This window comes from Elephas maximus, chromosome 6, assembly GCF_024166365.1.
Source record: "Elephas maximus indicus isolate mEleMax1 chromosome 6, mEleMax1 primary haplotype, whole genome shotgun sequence".
NCBI classification, from domain to species: domain Eukaryota; kingdom Metazoa; phylum Chordata; class Mammalia; order Proboscidea; family Elephantidae; genus Elephas; species Elephas maximus.
Window position 1 is genome coordinate 141,828,855 of NC_064824.1, and position 23,917 is coordinate 141,852,771.

Below are 23,917 nucleotides of genomic sequence, written 5' to 3' on the forward strand. Positions count from 1 at the left end.
CTGGACTCCAGCTCAAGAACTGCTGGGAAACTTTATTTTCAGTACTTAAGACCTAAAACAGAAAAGAAAGTGTGTAGTCTTCTTAAGCCATGTTCTACATCAGAATGGCCTACACGAAATGTTCTCCTCCATGCTGTTCCAGAAGGAAGTCACTGCCATGAGGCTGTGGGCTCTTGAAATGTAGCCAGCACCACTGAGAAGCTGAATTATAAACTGCATTTAATTCTAATTAAATTTAAGTAGTCATGTGGCAAGGAGTGGCCATAATGGGCAGCACAGCTCTCACTTAGCTGAACTGTAACTCTGAACATGATGGCGAGCCTGCAAGAGATTTTCATTTTACTTCTGTCTTCTACATTTCAGCAGAGGTGAATAAAGAATCATGATTTTCTTTCTCATTACTCATGTTTTATTAACAGCTTGACCTTCAGGAAATTGAAGAAAGTAACTGTACTATTACAGTTTGCATTTTCTCTCATCCACGTTCTCAGCTCTAGTCCCGAGGTCGGCTGATGAAGGCTGTTGCATGAGCCTTCTTTAAGACCTCTTCTAAAACACATTCTTGTCTAAACCTACGGTAATTTTCCTCCTCCTTTTCCTATTTTCACTTTTTTTTTTTTTCCTTTTTTTTCTCATGTAGCAGTTAGATTGCTAAAATGATTCAAATAAAGACTTCAGGAAAACTCCTCAACCATAATTGTCTGAATTAAACCAAACCACGTCAAAGCAAACCACAGGGAAATGGAAAATACACATGTTATATACACACATATGCTGTAGATACAAAATGGAGAGGCATTCACATAGAAACGGCTTTATTTCTTGAAGACTGAAGCAACAGTGTACAAAATCTGCACAACTGGGACGAAAGGAGATTCTTCACTAATAGTTGGTCTTTTGTAGCAAGCAGACCCTTTTTTTTTTTTTTTTTACCAGTGATAATTATGGATCATTCCAAAATAAAGCTAGAAAGTTCCAAACCCTCTTACGTGGAAGTTGTTTCCGTCAACTCCACGAGCCATACTACAGAACAGACTGCTTTTTGCTAGGCCGTTTCTCCTACTGTGTGATTTCTGGTTCATTTATTTATTTTAGACTGGAACACTACACGGAGCGCACGAGAGCCAGGCGGACGGGAAGCTCCTTCATAGAGCAGAGCTGCAGAGGAGGGGGTCCCACTCACTTTAGCCAGATCCACGTGTCGCCCACGTCAGCGTTGTACCCAGGCTGGTACTTCCGGCCCTGCAGCTGCAAGAGGGAAAAGTCACAGGTACATACTGTTTAAAATGGTCTGTAACTGTGCAGTTTTAAAGAAGTCAGTTTTTTGCATTTTTAATGCCATCTCTGTCACGTCCTAAATTCTCTAGCATCCTTTCTCACTCTACAAAGGAGCTAGAGTTGTGGGATAGACCCCCAGGAGCAGAGCTGGCAGGACAGACATCCCAACCCCTCTCTCTCCTCCCACTGGCTATGCCCATATAGAAGCCAGAGGGCAGGGAGCCGTGATGCAGCCCCCAGAGTCAGTGCCCACCCCAGGCACAGGCCAGGCCGAATGTGGAGCTGGGGGCAAACCAGAGTATTAGACAGCAACAGACACGTCCCCATCGGTGAAAAGAAGCTCAGCCAGCAAGGTCCGGACAGGTACGCCTGTCCCAGTGGCATGCCCCTCACACAGGAGCTGTGCGAGCAGGCAGTCCACAGACCTGGAAGAAGCTTCTGGAAGCTTCGCTGTCAGGCCAGGGAACCATTCAAGCACAGTATTACCTTGTCGAGTTACAGTGAGTGGGAACAAAATGTTCAGTTCCCTTTCTTAGACTTTCCCATCAAGATGGACAAAGAGAAAGTTTGTACCCACTACAGGCAGGCACAGGAAGGCCTTCCACTGTTTTCCTTTACTATTCTAGCCAGCCAAAGATTCAACAGCTACCACACCAAAGTGCCAGCTCTGCCTCTGCTACCACTCACTGTGATAAACGCACACGTAGACAAGTTCGCCCAGATGGTGACGGTGCGTGGCACAAACATGAACCATGAGCAACCTCCCAAGAATGCGAGGGGGCACCGAGGTTGTCCAAGACCCAGGAGTCTCAAACACAAGGCCAGGAGGGCTGTTGATGATGTCTAATGAGGCCCTGGACCCACCCTATCTTTCTGTCTAAAGTAATAAGGACCAATGGACATTCTAGGCATAAATAACACTTGAGTAAAGTCAAAGTTTTATTTACATAAAGTGTAGATTCGCTAATTTAAAATATGCCTTCATCTCTCTAAGCCCAGCTCGCATTCATCAGGGTGCGCCTGAGCCTGCCATGGGGCACCTGAGCCCGCCATGGGGCATCTGAGCATTCCACAGTACATCTCAGTAAGCAGAGTTGTGAGTGCTCATCCCAGCAGGGTGGCACCACTGAGTACCCACAATCGGCCCTGTCAGAGTCTTCTGGCAAGTTCTGGGTTTAGTTACTCATCACTGACATGTTCTTAACCGTGCTGGTGCATACGTAAATGGAAAAGTTATTCAACTAAATATGCCAGTAGCAGACCATACACCTACTTTAAAAAAGAGTAGAAAAGCACTCTAATCTTGTCCAAGTTTGAGCGTCTGCTGAATGTATACAATGCGGCCAAACCAAGAACCCTTCAGGAATGAAAGAAGAGCAACTGACGGAGAGAGTAAAACCCTTTCAACGTCCATTTCTTTAAATTCTGCTCTGAATATATAACCTGAGGATAACTTTAAGCTTACTGAATGATCACTCACTTCAGGTACACTGGTCACCCTGAGTTGGAATCAACTCGACGGCAATGGGTTTGGTACAAACTTAACACCTGAGGGAGGCTGCTTCCTCACCTTTTCCATTTTACAATGAAAATGAAAGCAAGTTACTCAATAAGGGCCAACTACCAAACACGCAGCAAATGACAAAGATGTCTTTCCAGCACTGCCCGGTGACCGGCTTGTCTCCCACCTGACATCCCATTGGGCCTCCTCCAGGGTTTCTATCACTAGGGTCACGGGGCCTTTGCTGAGACCTGGGAAGGAACTCACCAGTGTGCTGACCCATGCTGGGGGCTGACCCCTACACCTCAGGGCTGCGGAGTACAGCTGCTCCCTGAGGGTCATGGGTCCTGGGCAGCTCTCCTGGGGGAGGCGCAGAGGGGCCCACGCGCAGGCTCATGCCTGCACTGCCCTTCTCGGGACGGAGGTGGCACACACTCGCAGCCCAGGCCATGACCAACAGAGCAACAGGTGACGTGCCACCCTTGGGAGGCTCTGTAAGAAACCCAACAAGGGCTGCCTCAGACGGGGTGTGGTGGCTGAGGGGCAGGGAAGGGCTTCTGTCCCTTTGAGTTTCACTGCACTGGCAGGCCTTTCCTTAGAAAGGGAGAAGCAGGTAGGTCACTCACCCAAGGCCACGTGGCCAGTCCCTTCCCGGACCCAGACCGTGAACTCCATCGCTGGCCCGGTCTGCCTTCCCAACAGAGTCCTCCGGCCCCTGGGTGCACCCCAGCCTGTGGAACCAACCCCCAAATGCTAGGGTTCTACATTGTGAAGAACACTTTGTTATTTACAAAAGACTAAGGTGCTTAGGATAAAGTCCTAGAAAAGGAACTGCTTGCTCAAGGGAAAAAACGAACAATAAGCAAAGAGAGACGCTGGCCTGGCAATCAGAGCCGCTTTAACTGGCGAGTGCAGGGGACTAGGTCAGACTGTGAAGCTGCTGTGCATACACGTGGGGACAGCCAGCTTCACTTTCTCCTCACCAACTTCTATTCCACAAGGCCAGACCTCTTATCGCCTAGTGCAGGGGTTAGCAAACCAGGGCCCACAGGGCAAGCCGGCCGCTGCCCGCTTCTGCACACAGGCTTCACTGGGACAGAGTCCCGCCATCCGCTTACGGTCTGCTCTGGCTACTGCCTGCCAAAGGACAGAGGCTTCAAAGGCAAGAATCTTCACTCCGTGGCCCCTGACTGGGAGAGTCTGCTGAGCCCGGGTGCAGTGAGCAGGTGACCATTGGCACTGAGGGCAGTCTCACTATTCGCTGTGAGTCCTTTCCTCAGCAAATGCTCATGAAGCATCTAGGTGCCAGGTGCTTCTCTGAGGGTGCAATGGCTGTGACGGAGTGACCGGAAGTTGAGGACAGGTTCCCAGAATGGTCTCACTGATTGTGACCATGGCTCTGCGTGCCGCTCTAAGCATGCCCTGAATTTAGGGTAAGAGCCCCCCACGGTGGGACAGGCCAGGATGGTGTCTGCTTGTTCTTCCACGTGCCCTCAGGAGCCCCAAGGATCACACGAGGCATCCCTGCAGCCCACTTACCTACCAGCTGACAGGCTCTACACTGGTGCCTGGAGGGCCTGCTGCAGGAAAAGAAGGCGTGCTCACCCCTCCCCAGGAAGAAACTGAGTGTCTTGCACACAGGAAGCCTTGTGCACAGCTGCCTTGAGAAGTACAGACAAAAAGCAGCCCATCCCCTCTAACCTTATGAAGTATAAAGTACATGTAAAATAAGGAGAATGTTCTCCATCGAAACAGAGTCCTGAAAGGGGTGGAGGAGTGGAATGTGGAGAGATCCCACTGAGCCAGTAAACAGAGTTCAGAGGCAGATAGAGCAGGGGAGCCACTGGGTAGGGGGGTACTTGGGGAGGAGGGAAAAAGAGGGAGGGGAGGAGGAAGGATGGAGGGGGAAAGGAGGGGGGGAGGTAAAGAGAGGAATGAGGGAGTAGGGCAGAGGGGAAGATGGAGGGACAGAGGGAGGTGGAAGGAGGGAAACGTGAGGAGGGAGAGACGGCAGGTGAAGGGAGGAAAAAGGACAGAGGGAGAAGGAGGGAGGGAGAAGGGAGGAGGGAAGAGGAAGGAGAGGGGGGAGGAAGAGGAAGGAGGAAGGAAAGAGGGGGTGGGATGGGGAGGAGGAGGGAGGAAGGAGAGAGGAGGAGGAGGGGGGAGGAAGAAAGAGAGGAGAAGGAGGAGGAAGGAGAGAGGAAAAGGAGGAGGGAGGAAGAAGGAGAAAGGAGAAGGACAGAGGAAGGGAGAGGGAGGGAGAAGGGAAGAGGAGGGAGGAGGAAGGAGTGAGGAGGAGGAGGGAGGAAGGAGGGACGGAGCAAATGCTGGGACACAGTGCGCGACATACCCTGCACCCCTACGACCATGAAGGAGTTCTGCAGGGATTGCAGTTGTTGTTGTTAGGTGCCATCAAGTTGGCTCCAACTCATAGCAACCCTATATACAACAGAACAAAACACTGCCCGGTCCTGTGCCATCCTCACACTCTTCGTTACGTCTGAGCCCATTGCTGCAGCCACTGTGCCAACCCATCTCTCATCCAGGGTCTTCCTCTTTTTCACTAACCCTATAAACCCGATACTTTACTAAATATGATGTCCTTCTCCAGGGACAGGTCCCTCCTGATAACATGCAACATGTCCAAAGTACGTGAGGTGATGTCTTGTCATCCTTGCTTCTAAGGAGAACTCTGGCTGCATTTCTTCCAAAACTGACTTGTTTGTTCTTCTGGCAGTCCATGGTACATTCAACATTCTCTGCCAACACTATAATTCAAAGGTGTCAATTCTACTTCCATCTTCCTTATTCCTTGTCCAGCTGTCTCATGCATACAAGGCAACTGAAAACACCATGGCTTGGGTCAGGCGCACCTAGCTCCTTAAAGTGACATCTTTGCTTTTGAACACCTTAAAGAGATCCTATTGCAGCAGATTTGCCCAATGCAATGCGTCATTTGATTTCCTGACTGCTACTTCCATGGGCGTTGATCCTGGATCCAAGTCAAATGAAATCCTTGGCAATACCAATTGTTTCTCCGTTTATTATGATGTTGCTTACTGGTCCAGGTGTGAGGATTTTTGTTTTCTTTATGTTGAGGTGTAATCCTTACTAAAGGCTTTCATCTTTGATCTTCATCAGCACGTGCTTCAAGTCCTTTTCACTTTCAGCAAGCAAGGTTGTGTCACCTGCATATCCAAGGTTGTTAACGAGTCTTCCTCCGATCCTGATGCCCCGTTCTTCGGCATATAGTCCAGCTTCTAGGATTATTTGTTCAGTGTACAGATTGAATAGGTATGGTGAAAGGATACAACCCTGACGCACACTTTTCCTGACTTTAAACCAATCAGTATCCCCTTGTTCTGTCCGAACAACTGCCTCTTGATCTATGTACACGTCCCTCATGAGCACAATTAAGTGTTCTGGAATTCCCATTCTTCCCAATATTATCTATAATTTGTTATGATCCACACAGTCAAATGCCTTTGCATAGTCAATAAGACACAGGTAAACATCCTTCTGGTATTCTCTGTTTTCAGTCAGTGTCCATCTGACATCAGCAATGATATCCCTGGTTCCATGTCCTCTTCTGAATCTGGCTTGAATTTCTGGCAGTTCTCTTTTCATCTACTGCTGTAAAGGCTTTTGAATGATCTTCAGCAAAACTTAATTGTGTGTGATATTAATGATATTGTTCAATTATTTTCCCATTCTCCTGTATCACCTTTCTTTGGAATGGGCACAAATATGCATCTCTTCTACTCAGTTGGTAGCTATCTTCCAAATTTCTTGACATAGACGAATGAGTACCTCCAGCACTGCATCCCTTTGTTTAAAGATCTCATTTGGTATTCCGTCACTTCCTGCAGCCTTTTTTTTTTTTTTTTAACCAATTCTTTCAGTGCAGCTTGGACTTTTTCCTTCAATACCACCGGTTCTTGATCATATGCTACCTCCTGAAAGGCTGAACATCAACCATTCTTTTTGATACAGTCACTCTGTATATTCCACCTGCATCTGGAGAGAATCTCAATTATAATTTGATGCACTGAAATCCAGACAAGTTGTGGGAAGACATCAAGGACATCATACATGAACAAAGCAAAAGGTCATTTAAAAGGCAAGAAAGAAAGAAAAGACCAAAATGGATGTCGGAAGAGACTCTGAAACTTGTTCTTAAACATTGAGTAGCTAAGGTAAATGGTAGAAATGATTGAGGAGGTCTAATTCCAACTCCTGTTTTCTGTTATTATACATAAATGCTAACGGACACTGCGTAGAATTTTTCATTAATTTTAAAGAACACTGTAGAAAATGTTTATTGAAGCCAGTTCTCTGATATGGGGCCCTGATGGTATAGTAGTTAAGCACTTGACTGCTAAACTAAAGATGGTTGATTTGAACCCACCAGCCGCTCCAAGGGAGAAAGACCTGGCAGTCTGCTTCCGTAAAGATTGCAGCCTTGGAAACCCTATGGGGCAGTTCTACTCTGTCCTGGAGGGCCGCTATGAGTCGGAATTGACTCGACAGCAGTGGGTTTTCTTTGATATACGATTTCCCTAAATTTTCATCAGTTCAGTAAGCATGTATCAAGTGCAACAAAATTTAAATCAGTTTTCAAAAAAATCTTTTCATTTTTTTGAAGCCAATTTTCAAAAAAAAATCTCTTTATTTTAAAAACAAGTGCCTTGTATTCTTAACATATAAACACCGCAGCCTGTTACATATATACAGCCATATTAAGGCGTCCTATTTGTTGCCTCAAGTATCAGATTATCACACAGCTTAAATGTCTTCATTCTTAATCCCCCTCAACTCCTATTAGTTTGACTCCTAGAAAAGCTCCTACTGCAAGCGTTTATCTAAATGTCTGAAAAGTGTGTGCTTCTAAAAATTCTAAAACCAATCATAGTAACTCAGCACCCAGTGAAGAAGGGCAGCTTGGTTTTCAGCTTGCGTGGAAGGCTCGGCCTTTCGGTTTATGCCAGGAGGTCCGCAGAAGGCACAAGCAAATCAAAGCTGACCTCTTAGCTAAACTCTCTCCTCAACGGGCGGTATGCTGGCAGCTTTCCACATGAGGAAATACAAGCCCCCGGAGACATGTAGGTGCAGTGCTGCCTTTCGGTAATAAACTTCGCATGGAGCCCAGAGGCACAGGGATGGGACAAGTCCTCCCTTCTTACCCAGCCCTAACCAGCAGAGAGGATACTCAGGACTCTGCACTTTCCAACTCAAGTAAACATCTTCTAAACTGAAAACCTGTATTTTAAAGTAATAAAGGAAACCAAATTCAGCTCTAAGACTTGAATGTCAAAATGAAATTGATTCAAGTAATCACCCCTGTGCCTTTCCACAACACGTCTGGACAAACTGGCCCTTGTGCCTTCCTTTACTGCAAGCACGTCTCTCTATTAAAGTGATTTTCAGAAAGCGGAGAGCAGGCAGTGTTATCGTATGAAAGTCACTAAATGTCTTGAGCTTAAAGAGTGCTAAAGGAGATCCGGTTCTGAAGAGGAAAACAACTGGAGACAGGAGGGAAATGAGAACAGCAGGGAGAGGAACAGGGGCGCCGTTGTCCTGGCAACTGCCTGGGTGCCACCGACTCAGGAGGGAGCACAATATCTTAATAGCATCTGGCCTCCTTAAATTGAAAAAAGACAGTAAAGTGGAAACCAATTTACAATTCTTTGCCCTGAGGAGGACTGCAGAGAAGTAAACAGTGACTTTATAAAGTGTTTAGAGAATGACTTCAGAAAACCGCAGCGTGTCGCACACACGTTTTCACAAACGTTTACAAGGTCAATTTCAGTTACGGGATGGGGGGGCATGGAAGGCGTGCACCACGTACTGTTCAGACCCCAGGGGATGCACATCCCCTAGACAGGCTCCTACCAGCCATGCGCCCCAGCTGTACATCCCCTAGACAGGCTCCTACTAGCCAGGCGCCCCAGCCGCACATCCCCTAGACAGACTCCTACCAGCCATGCGCCTCAGCTGTACATCCCCTAGACAGGCTCCTACCAGCCATGACCCCAGCTGTACACCCCCTAGACAGGCTCCTACCAGCCAGGTGCCCCAGCTGTACATCGCCTAGACAGGCTCCTACCAGCCATGTGCCCCAGCTGTATATCCCCTAGACAGGTTCCTACCAGCCACGTGCCCCAGCTGTACATCCCCTAGGCAGGCTCCTACCAGCCAGGCACCCCAGCGGCACATCTCCTAGACAGGCTCCTACCAGCCATGTGCCCCAGCTGTATATCCCCTAGACAGGGTCCTACCAGCCATGCGCCCCAGCCACACATTCCCTAGACAGGCTCCTTCCAGCCAGGCACCCCAAGTGCACAATCCCTAGACAGGCTACTCCTACCAGCCAGGCACCTCGTCTGTGCCCCGTGGGTAGGGATTTGATGGACCTTCCACCCTCGGGCTCCGTTCACTGGGTGGATGCCCACTGAGCACACAGATACAGAGCTCCAGTCCAGCTTCTCAGCAGAATGGATGCAGGGAGAGCCAGCACCAAAATAGGCTGTCAGATCGTACAGAGAAGCAGAGGCTTTCTGCCTCCAGCAAATGGCAGCCCAGATATCCTGAAAAGCCTCTTGCTATAAAGCCTCAAGAATGCTTAGGTGCACTGCTGAACCCTGCAAGAAATCACAGAGGCCAGATATGAAGAACAGGCTGACGTAGGCGGCCCAGAGTGCTGCATGGAGGCAGGGACAAACCTGGTGCCCTTGCAGGAGGCCCAAGACACCTCTACAAAGCAGGCTTCATGGAGGAGAGATAAGCCTGGTGTCTGTGCAGGGGGCCTATGACCGAGACACCTCTACAGAACAGACCTTGTGGAGGAGGGACAAGCCTGGTGTCCATGCAGCAGCTTGTGGCTGAGACACCTCTACAGAGTGGACCTTGTGGAGGAGGGACAAGGCTGGTGTCCATGCAGGGGCCTGTGACTGAGACACCTCTACAGAGCAGACCTTGTGTAGTTAGGGGACAAGCCTCATGCCCATGTAGGGAGGGGGCTGTAACCAAGACACCTCCACAGAGCAGGCCTTATGGAGTCAGGGGACAAACCTCGTGCCCACGCAGGGGGCCTGTGACTGAGACACTGCTACAGGGTGACCCTCATGGAAGCAGGGACAAGCTTGGTACCTCTGCAGGGGCTGCGACCGAGATGTCTCTACAAAGCGGATCTCATGGAGGTGGGGACATCTTCATGCCCATGCAGAGGACTGTGACCGAGACACGTCTACAGAGCAGACTCCTGAGGGTCACCCTCTGAGGGTTCATCGCCACAAGCCATCCTCACTCAAGTTTTGGGGTTCAAATTCACACTGGCAGCAGGGTCTCGAGAGCACAGCCACAAAGGCAGCTGAAAGCCACTCGTGTCCCTCAGGAGCCTGAGGGACCTGGCAGCAGCAGCGTCCTGGGGTGGGGGCCCAGAATCAGGGACCCAGTGAAATGGAAGTTCAGATGGACATCAAGCTTCTCCAACAGGAGTGCACCCCAACAACTACTTCATTTCACTGGTACCTACTTATCTGGAAGCAGCCTTTGCTGCTGAGCTGACATTCAGGTTTAACTTGGCCTCTAGCTCACCTGGCACCCTCGCTAGATGGAGAGCATTCCAGAGAGCACATGCCCACTTAGCATGCAGCATCTCCAAAACACAGAAGGAGACAAACCGCTGTGGCTGAGAATTAGAAGAAGCAGTGAATGACCGTGTCAGACAGCCCTCCAAATCGAGCGTACCGATACGGAACGTGAAATGACCACGCTTAAAGTGTTTAAAGAAATAGAAGGAATTGAAAATATAAGCGAGGAATAAGACCCTATCAAAAGATTCAGAAAACACTGGCATAAATAAAAATAAATTCAAATCTAGACCCATCCTGGCTAAGCTGCAAAGCACCAAACACAGAAAGATCCTGAAAGAGAAGAGGCTGTAACACTTCATTTAAAAACAAAGGGCCAAGCACGATTCTTTTTTCAAAGAATTAGAGTGCTACGGAGTAATTTCTAACCACAAAGCATCAACGAGTTCAAGGTCCACCATAAAACATGTACATTAGGATGCATTACAATCCGCGCAACACTACCCCTCCCGCCACCAACCGACTCCAGAAACCTTTCTCATGAAATGATGAGACATGCTGCAGTGATTTTATTGCACTCAGTGTTATCAACTGGGACTATATAAACTTCTCATTCTGCAGGTAAAATCTGACTCAAACACACAACGCCCACATTCTTTTAAAGAAAGCCTAAAAAGAGAGAAACCGCCTCCCATGCGGTCAGCTCCTAAGGATGTTACCATAGGAAGCACGAAGCACCCCCACTTGTCCTGGAAATAACCGGCCAGAGGACACGGCCCCCCAACACAGAGCGAGCCTTCCTCTCTTGGAATGTCCCCAAACGGCTCGCTTGCCCTGTGGTACACCACGGACGGCCAACTGCAGCTCAAGGCCAACCACAACATCTCTCCTCTTCCAAACCCCTGCTTCACAGGGCGCTCGCCAGAGGACCCTTGCCTCAGTTGTCGTTAGGTGCTGGCGGGCTGGCTCGGACTCACAGCGACCTTGCAGATAACACAATGACATGTCCCCCAGTCCTGCATCATCTTCATGGTCCCTGCTATGTCTGACTGCAGTGCTTTGGCCACGGTGCTGATCGGCCTGCCTCAGTAGTTCCTCTTCGCACTCCAGAGAACACACTCGCCCTTTAACACCTTGAGCCTGCTGCAACAGCAGACGGCTTCCCTCACCACAAGTTTAGGAAGAAAGAACCTTTGTTCATTGTCTAGTCTCTGACAAATGCTGACTGTCATTTCCTTTGGTCATTCACTCATCTTTTGTAATACACACAGACCAAAACCTGAACCCTTTTCTAAAAAGTTTTGTTCTTTCCAGGTCGTCTTTATTTACTATTTCTTATAATTACAGCATGCAGTTCCAGAAAACCGTAATTCAAATTTAGTTTGGTTAGCAATTCAAAACCATCCTGTCGAAGTAATTTTCACTAAACCTCAGGGCCTCAACCCGAGCCATCCGAGAACGACGTCAGCCACCAGGGCTCTCTGTGCAGCCTCGGAGGATTCGAGGGTTTCGGGCCTCTCCTCCAGTCCATGCTGTTATCTGTCCATTGCGGGGACACAACACCTTCTGTCCGGCCAGGCCCCTGACTCCTGGTCCTACCCACTCTCCAGGTTTCTAAGTCACACCTCCCATCTCCCGCTGAACCAGGGAGGAATGAGAAGGAAAGAACACAACCTTTAAAACAAATTAGGGCAAACTATGCCGTCATGAAAAGGGGCCTATAGGACATCCCTAGTGTTTGATTTTCATGTTGAGCTGTTTCCAAGGGATAGAAAACCGTGGGAAAAATAGGCTTTTAGTAAGGTGGTTTTTTTTTTTTTTTTTTAAAGCAAAGATTATTTATTGTTTTCTTCTCAACATCTGAGAGTGAGAAACATGGCTCCCATCAGTATACTTGCTAGCTGGACCGACCCCCTGCAGAGTGTACCTAGTCTTCACTCTGCTACACCACTCACCCACCACGTCCAGCACCAAGGCCGCCCTGCCCCTTGTCAGCCAGGCTCAGCAGGTCTGGATGGTTCCTCAATAAGTGACAGCCCAGGGTTCTGGTCATGCCAGCGTGGCAAGCGAGGCGCGCCTGGCTGCTGCGGGGACTGTCAGCCCTGGGACAGCGGCTGACTCCTCAGAGCTGCACCCTCGCCCCCCCACCCCGGAAAGAATGTAGACCTGTGTGTGCACAGAGACGCAGAAGGGACGGGGAGGTACAGGCAAAAATGCTTCTGGGATCTGAGCGATACCTTATACTGTGACGTGTTTTCCAAAATTTCTACAGTGAACAAAACCACTTTCCGAACAACTAGAAGAATTTACTTAGGAGAAGATGCCAAGCACCTCAAGTCAGAAAGAAAGCGATGGGACAGAGTCAGAGATCCAATCAGTGCTTCAAATAATGTACAAGTATCAGAGGATTAGAAGGATGCAAAACTATGTAACGAAGATTTAAAATTATCTAAACGCTGACTGTGGAGTCTGGAGTTCTCATTTAAGTATCTTCCTTCACACATTTGCCAGTAACGAACCACAATCCCAGCAGGGTGCAGGAACACACCCCGTTCTTCCTCTCCCACTGGCTCTGTGGTTCTCAGGGAGGCCCCCATCACCTGCAGAACGACACACTACACCTGGCAGGTATCCTCCAGGTCAGTAAGCTCTTGCCCCAAGTTACTCCTGGACCACTTTGAAAACAATCCACTCAGAAGGCGTGAGATCAGGTAAGAGGCTCATGGAAACAACCCAGGCTCTGCCAATCCCTGGCCACACTGCCGTCCCCCTTTGCTTGGCCTTCCCCCTCGCTCCCACTCATTCTGAGACCTTCTGCAGAAACACGAACACTTGTTATTTATAGACGGGCCATGACAAGTAAGGCAACACCAGAGGTAATAACTGACATCCAGAAATTTAGGTAATAGCTCAGGAACAGAGAAAGTTTTTCATACAAGAGGGCCTGCCTGGTGGGCACGCTGCCCCCAGCGCACACAGCCCAGGGGGCACGCTGCTGTGCACACCGCATCTGAGGCTGCACCTGCTTTATCAGGGATGAAAGGGGAAATCTCTGCACTCAGAGAGAAGTTCTGTCACTTACTAACAAAACAACAAACGCAGGCAAGCGCCTTCACCGTGACCAGTGGGCCCGCACCCAGCGCCTGGCCAGCTCCCCACCCATCAACAGGCCTTACCTCTCTGAATCTGAGGAAGACACGGTTGTTCTGGTGGGCTCCAATCGTGAGTTCTGGGAGATAGACAGGAATGGTTGTATAATTCAGCACCTTCACTTTATTCTGAACTCTGGAAAATAACAAGGGAAGCATGGATTCCCCCAAATCATCAGAACAAACGTAAGATCACCTATACAGCTGCTTTTATTTAACACCAGTAACACGAGACTCACCCACTCTGTATGGCTGGTCTTACTCAACATCCACATACAAAATCCATCCGTTCAGATGGAGGCCGCTCACCCCCAAGAAGTCGCCTAAGAGCAAACATTCACCCCAAAGACCATCAGGCAGATTTGGAGTTGCTCTTGTGCGTTTCAGAACCTGGTATAGTCTTTTAAAAGCCTCAATTTTGGAAAACAAAAAAGAAAGTATGCTTTCAATATAGGAATTGCAGGACTAAAGATCAATCAATAAATGGCATTTTCTAGTGCTATATGCATAGTGGAGCCCTAGTGGTGCAGTGGTCAAGAGGTACAGCTGCTAATCAAAAAGTCAGCTGTTCAAATCCACCAGCTGTTCCCTGGAAACCCTACGGGGCAGTTCTACCTGTCCTCTAGGGTTTCTATGACTCAAAAACAATGCACTTGGTTTTCCGGGTTTTGTATATGCATAGTATACCCTCATTAAAAAGCTGCAAAGTTAATGGATTTTGAAGACAAGAACAGTGGGTCGCCTAGGCCCTCTACAGTCACACCCAGTTGCCTGCTGCTCTGCTCTGCACACCGCAGTCACTGAAGACTCCAGAAGATAACCTGGTGACATGGGCATTGAGGACCGGAGGGAGACGCCACAGTGACTGTCTGCTGTGTCTCTGTTTCAAAAGTCTAATCCTCCGTTTTCCTTGGCACCAATAAATACAAACCTTCCTGTTTCACCGTTTTATCTGCTGATGCCAAAACAGCAATACTTTGTTACAACTGGCTTTTTTAAAGTTGAATTTAGTCTGGCTATAACCATTACAATTGAAAATGAAAAGCATTTTTTAAGCTTTTAGAAAAGAAGCACTAAAATGAAGTCTTTCTGAAGGGCTCAAACAAGGAAAGTAATTATTTTAAAAGGCCACTTCCCACTAATGAGCCATAAAGGCAGTGAGTCTCCTTGTCTTTAGTGGCTCAAATGCAAATCCTCTAATGTATCTGGTGCTCAGCCAGGCTTGTGAGGAAGAATCCAGGCCCGCTATGCAAACCCAAAGCCTGTTCGCCACCAACGGAACAGGCCGACCGAATCCGAGGCCCCTGTGTTCCACAGGTCTTTCTTCAGAGCGACCACCGGGACTGCAGCAGGTCGAACACGAGGGGGCACTGGTAAAGGCACGTCCTGAGTGTCACAGTAGACAGACCCCAATCAGCTGTACTGCCACTAATAGCCAGTAACACAAACAACATTCCAGGGAAACGCTGCCAGGATCCCTGTGCTTGTCTGCCCATGCGCACTTAAGTGGGCTTCTACAAGGCTGTGCATAAAGAGCTGTGGTGTATACACTCAAAAGAAGATTGTTTTCTTAGTTTTAATATTAAGCGTGTTTCACGTTGTGAAAGATACTCAAATATTAAAAAAGAAAAGATCGAGCAAGCAAAGCATAAAGTATGTAAAGGGCAAGGGCATGGAGCTTTAGGTTTTGTGAGCGCGTATTTTTTGTTGTGAGACACGTCACTTAGGCGTCTTATAGAGCCTCACACAGTATCTAACAGTCCTCGCCTCCCCCTTCCAAATGTATACAATCCGCTCAGGGGCAAGCTGTTTCCTTTTCTTGTGCCTTCTTTCAGACGCAGTCCCCATGAGTCCCTGATGTGTGACTGCACGTCCTTTTGTTCTTAAAATAGAATTATTCTGTACCTGTTATTACGTAACGGTTATTTTTAAAGTGATCCCACAATAAATAATTTCAACTAAAAATGAAGTTCATAGTTTAAATATTTAAATATTTCAAACAAATATCCGGGGGGGGGGGGAGGTTAGTTTTCCCTATAGTTTGAAAACCCTAAATAGATGCTGGAAAACCTCAAAGATCATGCTTCAGTGGTCTGTGCCCAGGCTGTACAGAGCAACAGCGCCATCTACGTCTAATCTGGCGGAAATACACTGAGAAAGCACCCATCTTTGAATAGATGGGCTTCAAACAGATGAAGAAATCATCCACTTCAACTATTCTACAACTTACTTAAACTGCCCTCTCAATTTATTACTGTGGGCTCACACGATGACTTAGAGAAAGTGTGTGCTATCTCTCTCCAGTAATCACCGAAGTCTGGAGCTCCAATAAACTAGGTGTTTTCCAGTTTGAAGATAGGTGAGGAACAAAGACAAAAGGAAGCCTCTTATGACTCAGGAAACAAAAAGCAGAGAAGGAAAACATTCTGTTCACAGAGCACTTAGTCTAATTAAGGAGAATCCAAAAACGAATGGGAATAACGCATCCCTTCACATCATCCAGGTTTGGTTGTTTTTTTCACTACCGTAAGCCAAGTATCACTATCAGCTAAAAAGGTACGCAGTTAGCTTTGCAACGTTCTCACAATATGAGGGCTGTGCCACATATTTTAAAACAGAAGAGCGAGTCAGAAAAGACAGAGGGTAAACTATGTTCTATGATGCAACGTTTCTCAATTCATAGAATGCCTGCGCTTTCTCTTAAAACATGTTCATAGCATTTATTTTAGTTTCTCCTAAATTGCCAAGCTCTGTTTGAAATGATTTACTTTTGATACCAAACTCATAGCCCACGGTCTCTGCAGCACTGGAATTTCGCCCTAAGAAGACACTCTCCAGGAGTCCTGTAAGAAGTCTGCGTGAGGAGGCAAGCAGGGGGAGTGGGAAGGGCCAGGCTGCAGAGAAGCAGTAGGTGGCACAGGACACACGGAGGCGTGGCTGGTAACCAGGATAACGGACACAAGGAATGGGACCAACCAGGAGGACACCAATCAGGGATGGCTTATGGATATGAACTAAAATGCCATCAAGATGGAGGTGGGCAGTTACTGTCTCTTTGTATAAGCTCACACATATATATACACACACAATGAAACATGAACACGCATAACTGGGATAGAACAAAAATGTTCTAAATCAACAATGTGGTCAGATTCTGGGCAAAATGGAATATGACTGGTAAGTAAGTAGCATGTTTACAATAACTGTCTTAGGAAACCGGCCACAATTCTCACTTGAGTCTTCCGAGTTAGGAAATGGCACTCAAATGAAATAAATGCAATTAGGGTTGGTGCTGTTAGGAAATACCCTTCAGCGAAGAGAGCAGCAGGCAACTGGGAGGAGGGAAGGGCAAGACCAGACGGGAAGCTAAATTAAAAAACAAGTACCCAAATGCTGTAACGTATACCTTTGGGGGATGATGGGTTCTATCCTCCATACTCTGATCACCACGTGACTAAGTAACTACTAAAACCAACAAACTCGCTGCTGTCGAGTCGATTCTGACTCATAGTGACCCTACGGGACAGAGTAGAACTGCGCCATAGGGTTTCCAAGGAGTGCCTGGTGGATTCACACTGCCAACCTTTTGGTCAGCAGCCAAGCTGTTAACAACTGCGCCACCAGGGCTCCAATAACTACAAAAGTCATGATTTATTCTGAGACATCAGCTTTGGACATGCTCTGGAATCAAGCTCCGCACGACTGAGATGACATTTGGAAGTGAATACTGTGTTATCACAGCGCAGGGTCAGAGCTGAGCCCGTGCCCTGGTATTGGTGTGTCAGAATGAGGGTGGTCACCTTTTCTCAGATAGTATGTCACATACTCTGCCCAGAAGGCGCTGACACTAACAAACAACAGTCACATACAAATCCACACCAAATAACATCAGTACAGCCTGAAAGAGTTAAGAGAAGGTTTCAAGGGGGCAAAAAAGGAGGTGACTGCAGCCACGGCTTTGAGGTGGCTGACAGGGCAGGTGGGCGAGGGCTCAGGAGACCGGCGTCTGTAGAGCTGGGACAGGTGACTAGGACACTGAATTACTTCTAGGAAAGGAAATCTGGACTGATGACTAAACACAGACAAGCACTGAAGGATCCTGAGAACAGGGAGAACCGGTCGCCATGACACTGTTAAGACAGCGTATCCAGTGGGAGTGTGCACGAGACGGTGGAGGGAGAAACAATTAGGTGAAGGCAGGGAGAGCAGGTACCATAAGAGCAGAAGTCATACAACTAAGTAAGGGCAGGGAGAACAGGTACCACGAGAGCAGAAGTCATACAACTAAGTGAGGGCAGGGAGAGCAAGTACCATGAGAGCAGAAGTCATACAACTAAGCGAGGGCAGGGAGAGCAGGTACCATGACAGCAGAAGTCATACAACTAAGCGAGGGCAGGGAGAGCAGGTACCATGACAGCAGAAGTCATACAACTAAGCGAGGGCAGGGAGAGCAGGTACCATGACAGCAGAAGTCATACAACTAAGCGAGGGCAGGGAGAACAGGTACCACGAGAGCAGAAGTCATACAAGAAGCAGAAAAGAAGTTGGAGATGAACACGCTGACCTCTGTGGTATGGCTCAGGGGATGGTAAGGTTCAGAGGGAAAAGCAGGACTCAGGTTGGGAGGAGGGTTGAAAAGGAAGCAATGATCCAGCAGGACCCTTCCTCTGAGCAAATGGCAGGCGGGCAGGACTGGCTGTGGCCAGGCCCCAGGAAGAATGCAGACAGCCAGCATGTTATACCCCTAAAAACCCAAAACTAAACCCACTGCCATCGCGTCAATTCTGACTCATGGTGACCCCATGTTACAGAGTAGAACTGCTCCACAGGGTCTTCTTGGCTGTAATCTTTACAGAAGCAGATTGCCAGGCCTCTCTTCCACAGTGCTGCTGGGTGGGTTCAAACCACCAACTTTCAGATAACCAGCTGAGTGCAAACATCTGTACCATCCAGGGGCCTTGCGATACCCGGAGAACATCTAGACAAAAAAAAAGTTACCAGCAGAGTTTTACAGAAATAAAGAGGGGAATTTCAGTTTCAGTTCCAACAAGTAAAGAGGTGATAAGCCGTAACTCCCATCCTCACAACAAAAACGGCAGAAAAAAAAAGGACTTCTTCTGCAGTAACAGTGACACTGGATTGAGTGATCACAGCATACGGAAGTGTGAAATGAGCGACGGCAATGTCACGGGGCAGGAGGGAGGTGCTGGAACACTGTTAATAAGACACCTCCACTACACGTGAAGCGGATGGGGTGTTATGTGAAGATGAACTCAGCTGAAAATGCACGCTGGGAACTCTATGGAATCTACTCACGGTCTTTTCAAAAGGAGGTATAACTAATATGCCAAGAAAAGAAAAATGGAACCATATAAAATGCTAAATTATAACCAGAGAAGGCATAAAAAGAGGGGAAAAAGAAAATAAAGAATACAAAGTGACAAACAGTAAAAAAATCAACCCAAATGTATCAAAACAACTCTAAATACGAATGGCGTAATACAGCAATTAAAAGACAGAGATTGTCAGGGTGGATAAAAAGGCGAGACGCAGCTGTATGTTGTCTACAAGAAACCCACTTAAAATACAAAGATGCAGACTGGTTAAAAGTAAAGGGATGGAGAAAGGCAAACCATGCCTACAAGAACAGGGTTGGTATGAGTGGGAATTGACTCAATGGCAACGGGTTTCGGGTTGCTACACGAATCAAAAGCTGCAGTAGCTGTAATTTCCGATAAAGCAGACTTCAGAACAAGAAAAATTATCAGGGATGAAGAGGAACATTACCTAAGGATAAAGGGGTCAATTCTTCAAGAAGACACAACAATCCTTAACATGTACCCACCTAACGACAAAGCATCAAAATACATGTGGCAAAAACTGATAGAACTCAAAGGATAAATACACAAATCCACAATTACAGTGTCAGACTTCAATACCCCTGTTGGAAACTGACAGATCCAGCAGGCAGAAAACCAGTAAGGATATAGAAAACTTGAACAGTAACCAAAAAAACCCGTTGTTATTGAGCTGATTCCAACCCATAACAATCTTATAGGACAGAGGAGAACTGCCCCACAGGGTTTCCAAGGAGTGCCCGGTGGATTCGAACCGCCAACCTTTTGATTAGCAGCCAAGCTCTTAACCACTGTACCACCAAGCTCCAACCTGAACAGAGCTATCCATCAACTTAATCTAGTCGGTATTTAGAGTCCTCCATACAACAACAGACAACATATTCTTCTCAAGCTCAAATGGAACATTCATCAAGATAGGAAATATACCAGCCATACAAAATGCCTTCACAAATTAAAAATATAAAATGAAAATCATACAGAGTATGCTCTCAGACCACAACGGAATTAAACTAAAAATCAATAACAGAAAGGTAACTGGAAAATCCCCAAATATTTGGAAATTAAACAACATACTTCTAACTACCACATAGTTAAGTCTCACAGGAATTTAAAAAATATTTTTAAAATTTAAAAAATATTTTGAAATAAAAGAAAATTAAAATGAAACACCAGAATTTGCGAGATGCAGCAAAAGCAGTGCTTAGAGGGAAATTTATAGCATTCAATGTGTATTTCACATTTTCTAAGCAGTGGTTTTGAGAGGGGTAGGGATAGAGGTACTTTTCTTTTTTTTAACTCTGCAAATGTGTAAAGCCATCGTTTCTACTCAGAAGATACTGAAGAACTCATACAACAGTCAGAATGATCCTTCTAAAATGTAAGCTACACATACCCCTCCTCTGCTCAAATTCAAAAATGCCTTCTCAATTGTTCAGGTAAAAAACCCAAGTCCTTACTGTAGTCCCCAAAGGCTCCAGAATCTACCCCCCCTTTCACGTGGACTCCCCTCCCCAACCGTCCCCCTTTCCACATGGTCTCCCCTTCTCTCCCTCTCCTCCAGCAACACTGGCTTTTCTGCTGGGCAAACCCTGGCACAGTTTTATTTATTTCTTTATTTTCTGCCCCTCCCCCCACTAAAACTCATCTTCTATCAGAGCAGTTTTGTTTTATTCAATAATGTTGTTGTTAGGTGCCATCAAGTCAGTTCCAACTCATAGCGACTCTGTGTACAACAAAATGAAAAACTGCCCGGTCATGCACCATCCTCACAATCCTTATTATGCTTGAGCCCACTGTTGCGGCCACTGTGTCAGTCCATCTAGTTCAGGGTCTTCCTCTTTTTCGCCAATCCTCCACCTTACCAAGCATGATGTCCTTCCCCAGGGACTGATCCCTCCTGATAACATGTGTAAAGTATGTGAGACTTAATCTCAGCATCCCTGCATCTAAGGAGCACTCTGGTTGTACTTCTTTCAAGGCAGATTTGTTCGTCCTTCTGGCAGTCCATGGTTTATTCAATATTCTTCTCCAACACTGCAAATCGAAGGCATCAATTATTCTTCGGTTTTCCTTATTCATTCTCCAGCTTTCATATGCATATGAGGAGACTGAAAACACCATGGCTTGGGTCAGGCCCACCTTAGCCTTATATGCTTTAAAAAGGTTGTTTGAGCAGATTTGCCCAATGCAATGCATCCGTTGATTTCTTGACTCCTGCTTCCATAGACGTTGATTGTGGATCCAAGGAAAATGAAATCCTTGACAACTTCAATCTTTTCTCCATTCATCACAATGTTGCTTACTGGTCCAGTTGTGAGGATTTTTGTTTTCTCAAGGCTCAGGTATAATTCATACTGAAGGCTGGGGTTTTTGATCTTCATCAGTAAGTGATTCAAGCCCTCTTCACTTCTGGTAAGCGAGGCTGTGTTATCTGCATAAAGCAGGTTTTTAACGAGTCTTCCTCCTATTCTGATGCCCTGTTCTCCTTCGTATGGTCCAGCTTCTCAGATTATTTGATCAGCATATAGATTGAATAGGTATGGTGAAAGGATACAAGCCTGAAGTACATCCTTCCTGACTCTGAAACACACAGTATCTCCTTGTTCTGTTCGAACAATCGCCTCTTGATCTATGTACAGGTTCCTTCCTTGTGAGCACGATTAAGCGCTCTGGGGCTTCCATCCTTTGCAATGTTATTCGTAACTTTTATGATCCACACAGTCAAATGCCTTTGCATAGTCAATAAAACAAGGTAAACATCCTTCTGGTATTCTCTGCTTTCAGCCAGGATCCATCTGACGTCAGCAATGATTTTCTTGGTTCCACAACCTCTTCCGAATCTGGCTTGGATTTCTGGTAATTCCTTGTCGATATTCTGCTGCAGCTGCTTTTAAATGATCTTCAGCAAAATTTTACTTCCGTGTGATAATAATGATATTGCTCCATAATTTCCTCGTTTGGTTGGATCACTTCTCTTGGGAAAAGGCATAAATACGGATCTCTTCCAATCTCTTGGCCAGGTAGCTGTCTTCCCAATTTCTTGGCATAGACGAGTGAGTGCTTCCAGCAATGCATCCCTCTGCTGAAACATCTTAGTCGCTATTCTGCCAATTTCTGGCCCTTGTTTTTCGCCAGTGCCTTCAGTGCAGCTTGGACCTCTTCCTTCAGCACCATCAGTTCCTGATCATATGCTTCCTCCTGAAATGGCTGGACATCAACCAGTTCTTTTTGGTGTAGTGACTCCGTGTATTCCTTTTATCTTCTTTTGACGCTTTTTGTGTTGTTTAATGTTTTCCCTGTAGAACCCTCCAATATTGCTACTCAAGGCTTAAAATTTTCCTTCAGTTCTTTCAGCTTGAGAAATGCTGAGTATGTTCTTCACTTTTGGTTTTCTATCTCCAGGTCTTTGCACGTGTCATTATAATACCTTACTTTGTCTTCTTGAGCTGCCCTTTGAAATCTTCTGTTCAGCTCTTTTACTTCATCATTTTTTCCTTTGCCTTTAGCTACTCTGTGTTCAAGGGTGCGTTTCAGAGTCTCTTCTGACACCCGTTTTGGTCTTTTCTTTCTCTCCTGTCGTTCTAATGATCTCTTGCTTTCTTCATGGATGATGTTCTTGATCTCATTCCACAACTCATCTGTTCTTCGGTCGCTAGTGCTCAATGCGTCAAATCTACTCTTGAGGTGGTCTCTGAATTCAGGTGGGATATGCTCAAGGTCGTACTTTGGCTCTCCTGGACTTGTTCTGATTTTCTTCAGTTTCAACTTAAACTTGCATATAAGCCATTGATGGTCTGTTCTGAAGTTGGCCCCCGGCCTTGTTCTGACTGATGATATCGAGCTTTTCCACCATCTCTTCCCACAGATGTAGTCAATTTGATTCCTGTGCATTCTAACTGGCGAGCTCCATGTGTACAGTCGCAGTTTATGTTGGTGAAAAAAGGTATTTGCAATGAAGAAATCATTGGTCTTGCAAAATTCTATCATGTGATCTCTGGCATCATTTCTATTACCAAAGCCATATTTTCCAACTACCAATCCTTCGTCTTTGTTTCCAACTTTAGCATTTCAATCTCCAGTAATTGTCAATAAATGCTGATTGCGTGTTTGATCAATTTCAGACTGCAGAAGCTGATAAAGTCTTCAATTTCTTCATCCTTGACCCCAGTGGTGAGTAAATTTGAATAATATTCATATTAATAGGTCTTCCTTATAGGCATATGGATATTATCCTATCACTGACAGCATTGTACTTTAGGATAGATCTTGAAATGTTCTTGTTCATGACGAATGCAACGTCATTCCTCAAGTTGTCATTCTCAGCACAGTAAACCATATGATTGTCCAATTCAGAATGGCCAATACCAGTCCATTTCAGCTCACTAATGCCTAGGATATCAATGTTTATGCATTCCATTTCATTTTTGACAATTTCTAATTTTCCTAGATTCATACTTCGTACGTTCCACTTTCTTATCAATGGATATTTGCAGCCATTTCTTCTCATTTTGAGTTGTGCCACATCAGCAAATGAAGGTCCCGAAAACTTGACTCCATCCAATTCATTAAGGTCGACTCTACTTTGAGGAGGCAGCTCTTCCCCAGTCATCTTTTGAGTGCCTTCCAACCTCAGGGGCTCATCTTCCGACAATGTTCTGCTGCTATTCCTAAGGTTTTCATTGGCTAATTCTTTTCAGAAGTAGACCTCTATGTCCTTCTTCCTAGTCTGTCTTAGTCTGGAAGCTCAGCCGAAACCTGTCCTCCATGGGTAACCCTGCTGGTACTTGAATACTGGTGGCACTGCTTACAACACCACAGCAAAACACAAGTCCCCATAGTATGACAAATTACTTGATATATACCCCCACAAATCTGAAACAGTGTCTGGCACATAGTGGAAACAAAATATTTGGTGCAATAATAACGCAGAACAATTAGTTAACTGTTAGACCAGAGAATGTAAGAACCAATTTGGAAGAAAAAAGGAAATAACCCTAAGTGTTTAATGTTTGGCACTGTGAGCATCTAACTTGAAACACA

General features: G+C 46.4%; 1 protein-coding gene across 3 annotated transcripts in view; it reads right to left on the reverse strand.

Annotated features, from left to right (window-relative positions):
* Positions 1–371: 371 nt before the first annotated feature.
* NDUFA10 (NADH:ubiquinone oxidoreductase subunit A10) overlaps positions 372–23,917 on the reverse strand; it is a 54,323-nt gene continuing 30,777 nt past the window's right edge. For 2 of the 3 annotated variants that reach the window (XM_049888596.1, XM_049888598.1), the window contains exons 10-11: positions 13,548–13,656; positions 375–1,248 (exon numbers count right to left, since the gene is read on the reverse strand). In XM_049888596.1, the coding sequence (XP_049744553.1) occupies positions 1,180–1,248; positions 13,548–13,656 (178 nt within the window). In that variant the 3' untranslated portion in view covers positions 375–1,179. Of the gene's footprint in view, positions 1,249–13,547; positions 13,657–23,917 lie in introns of all 3 variants that reach the window. The other variant, XM_049888599.1, reaches the window with a different exon arrangement.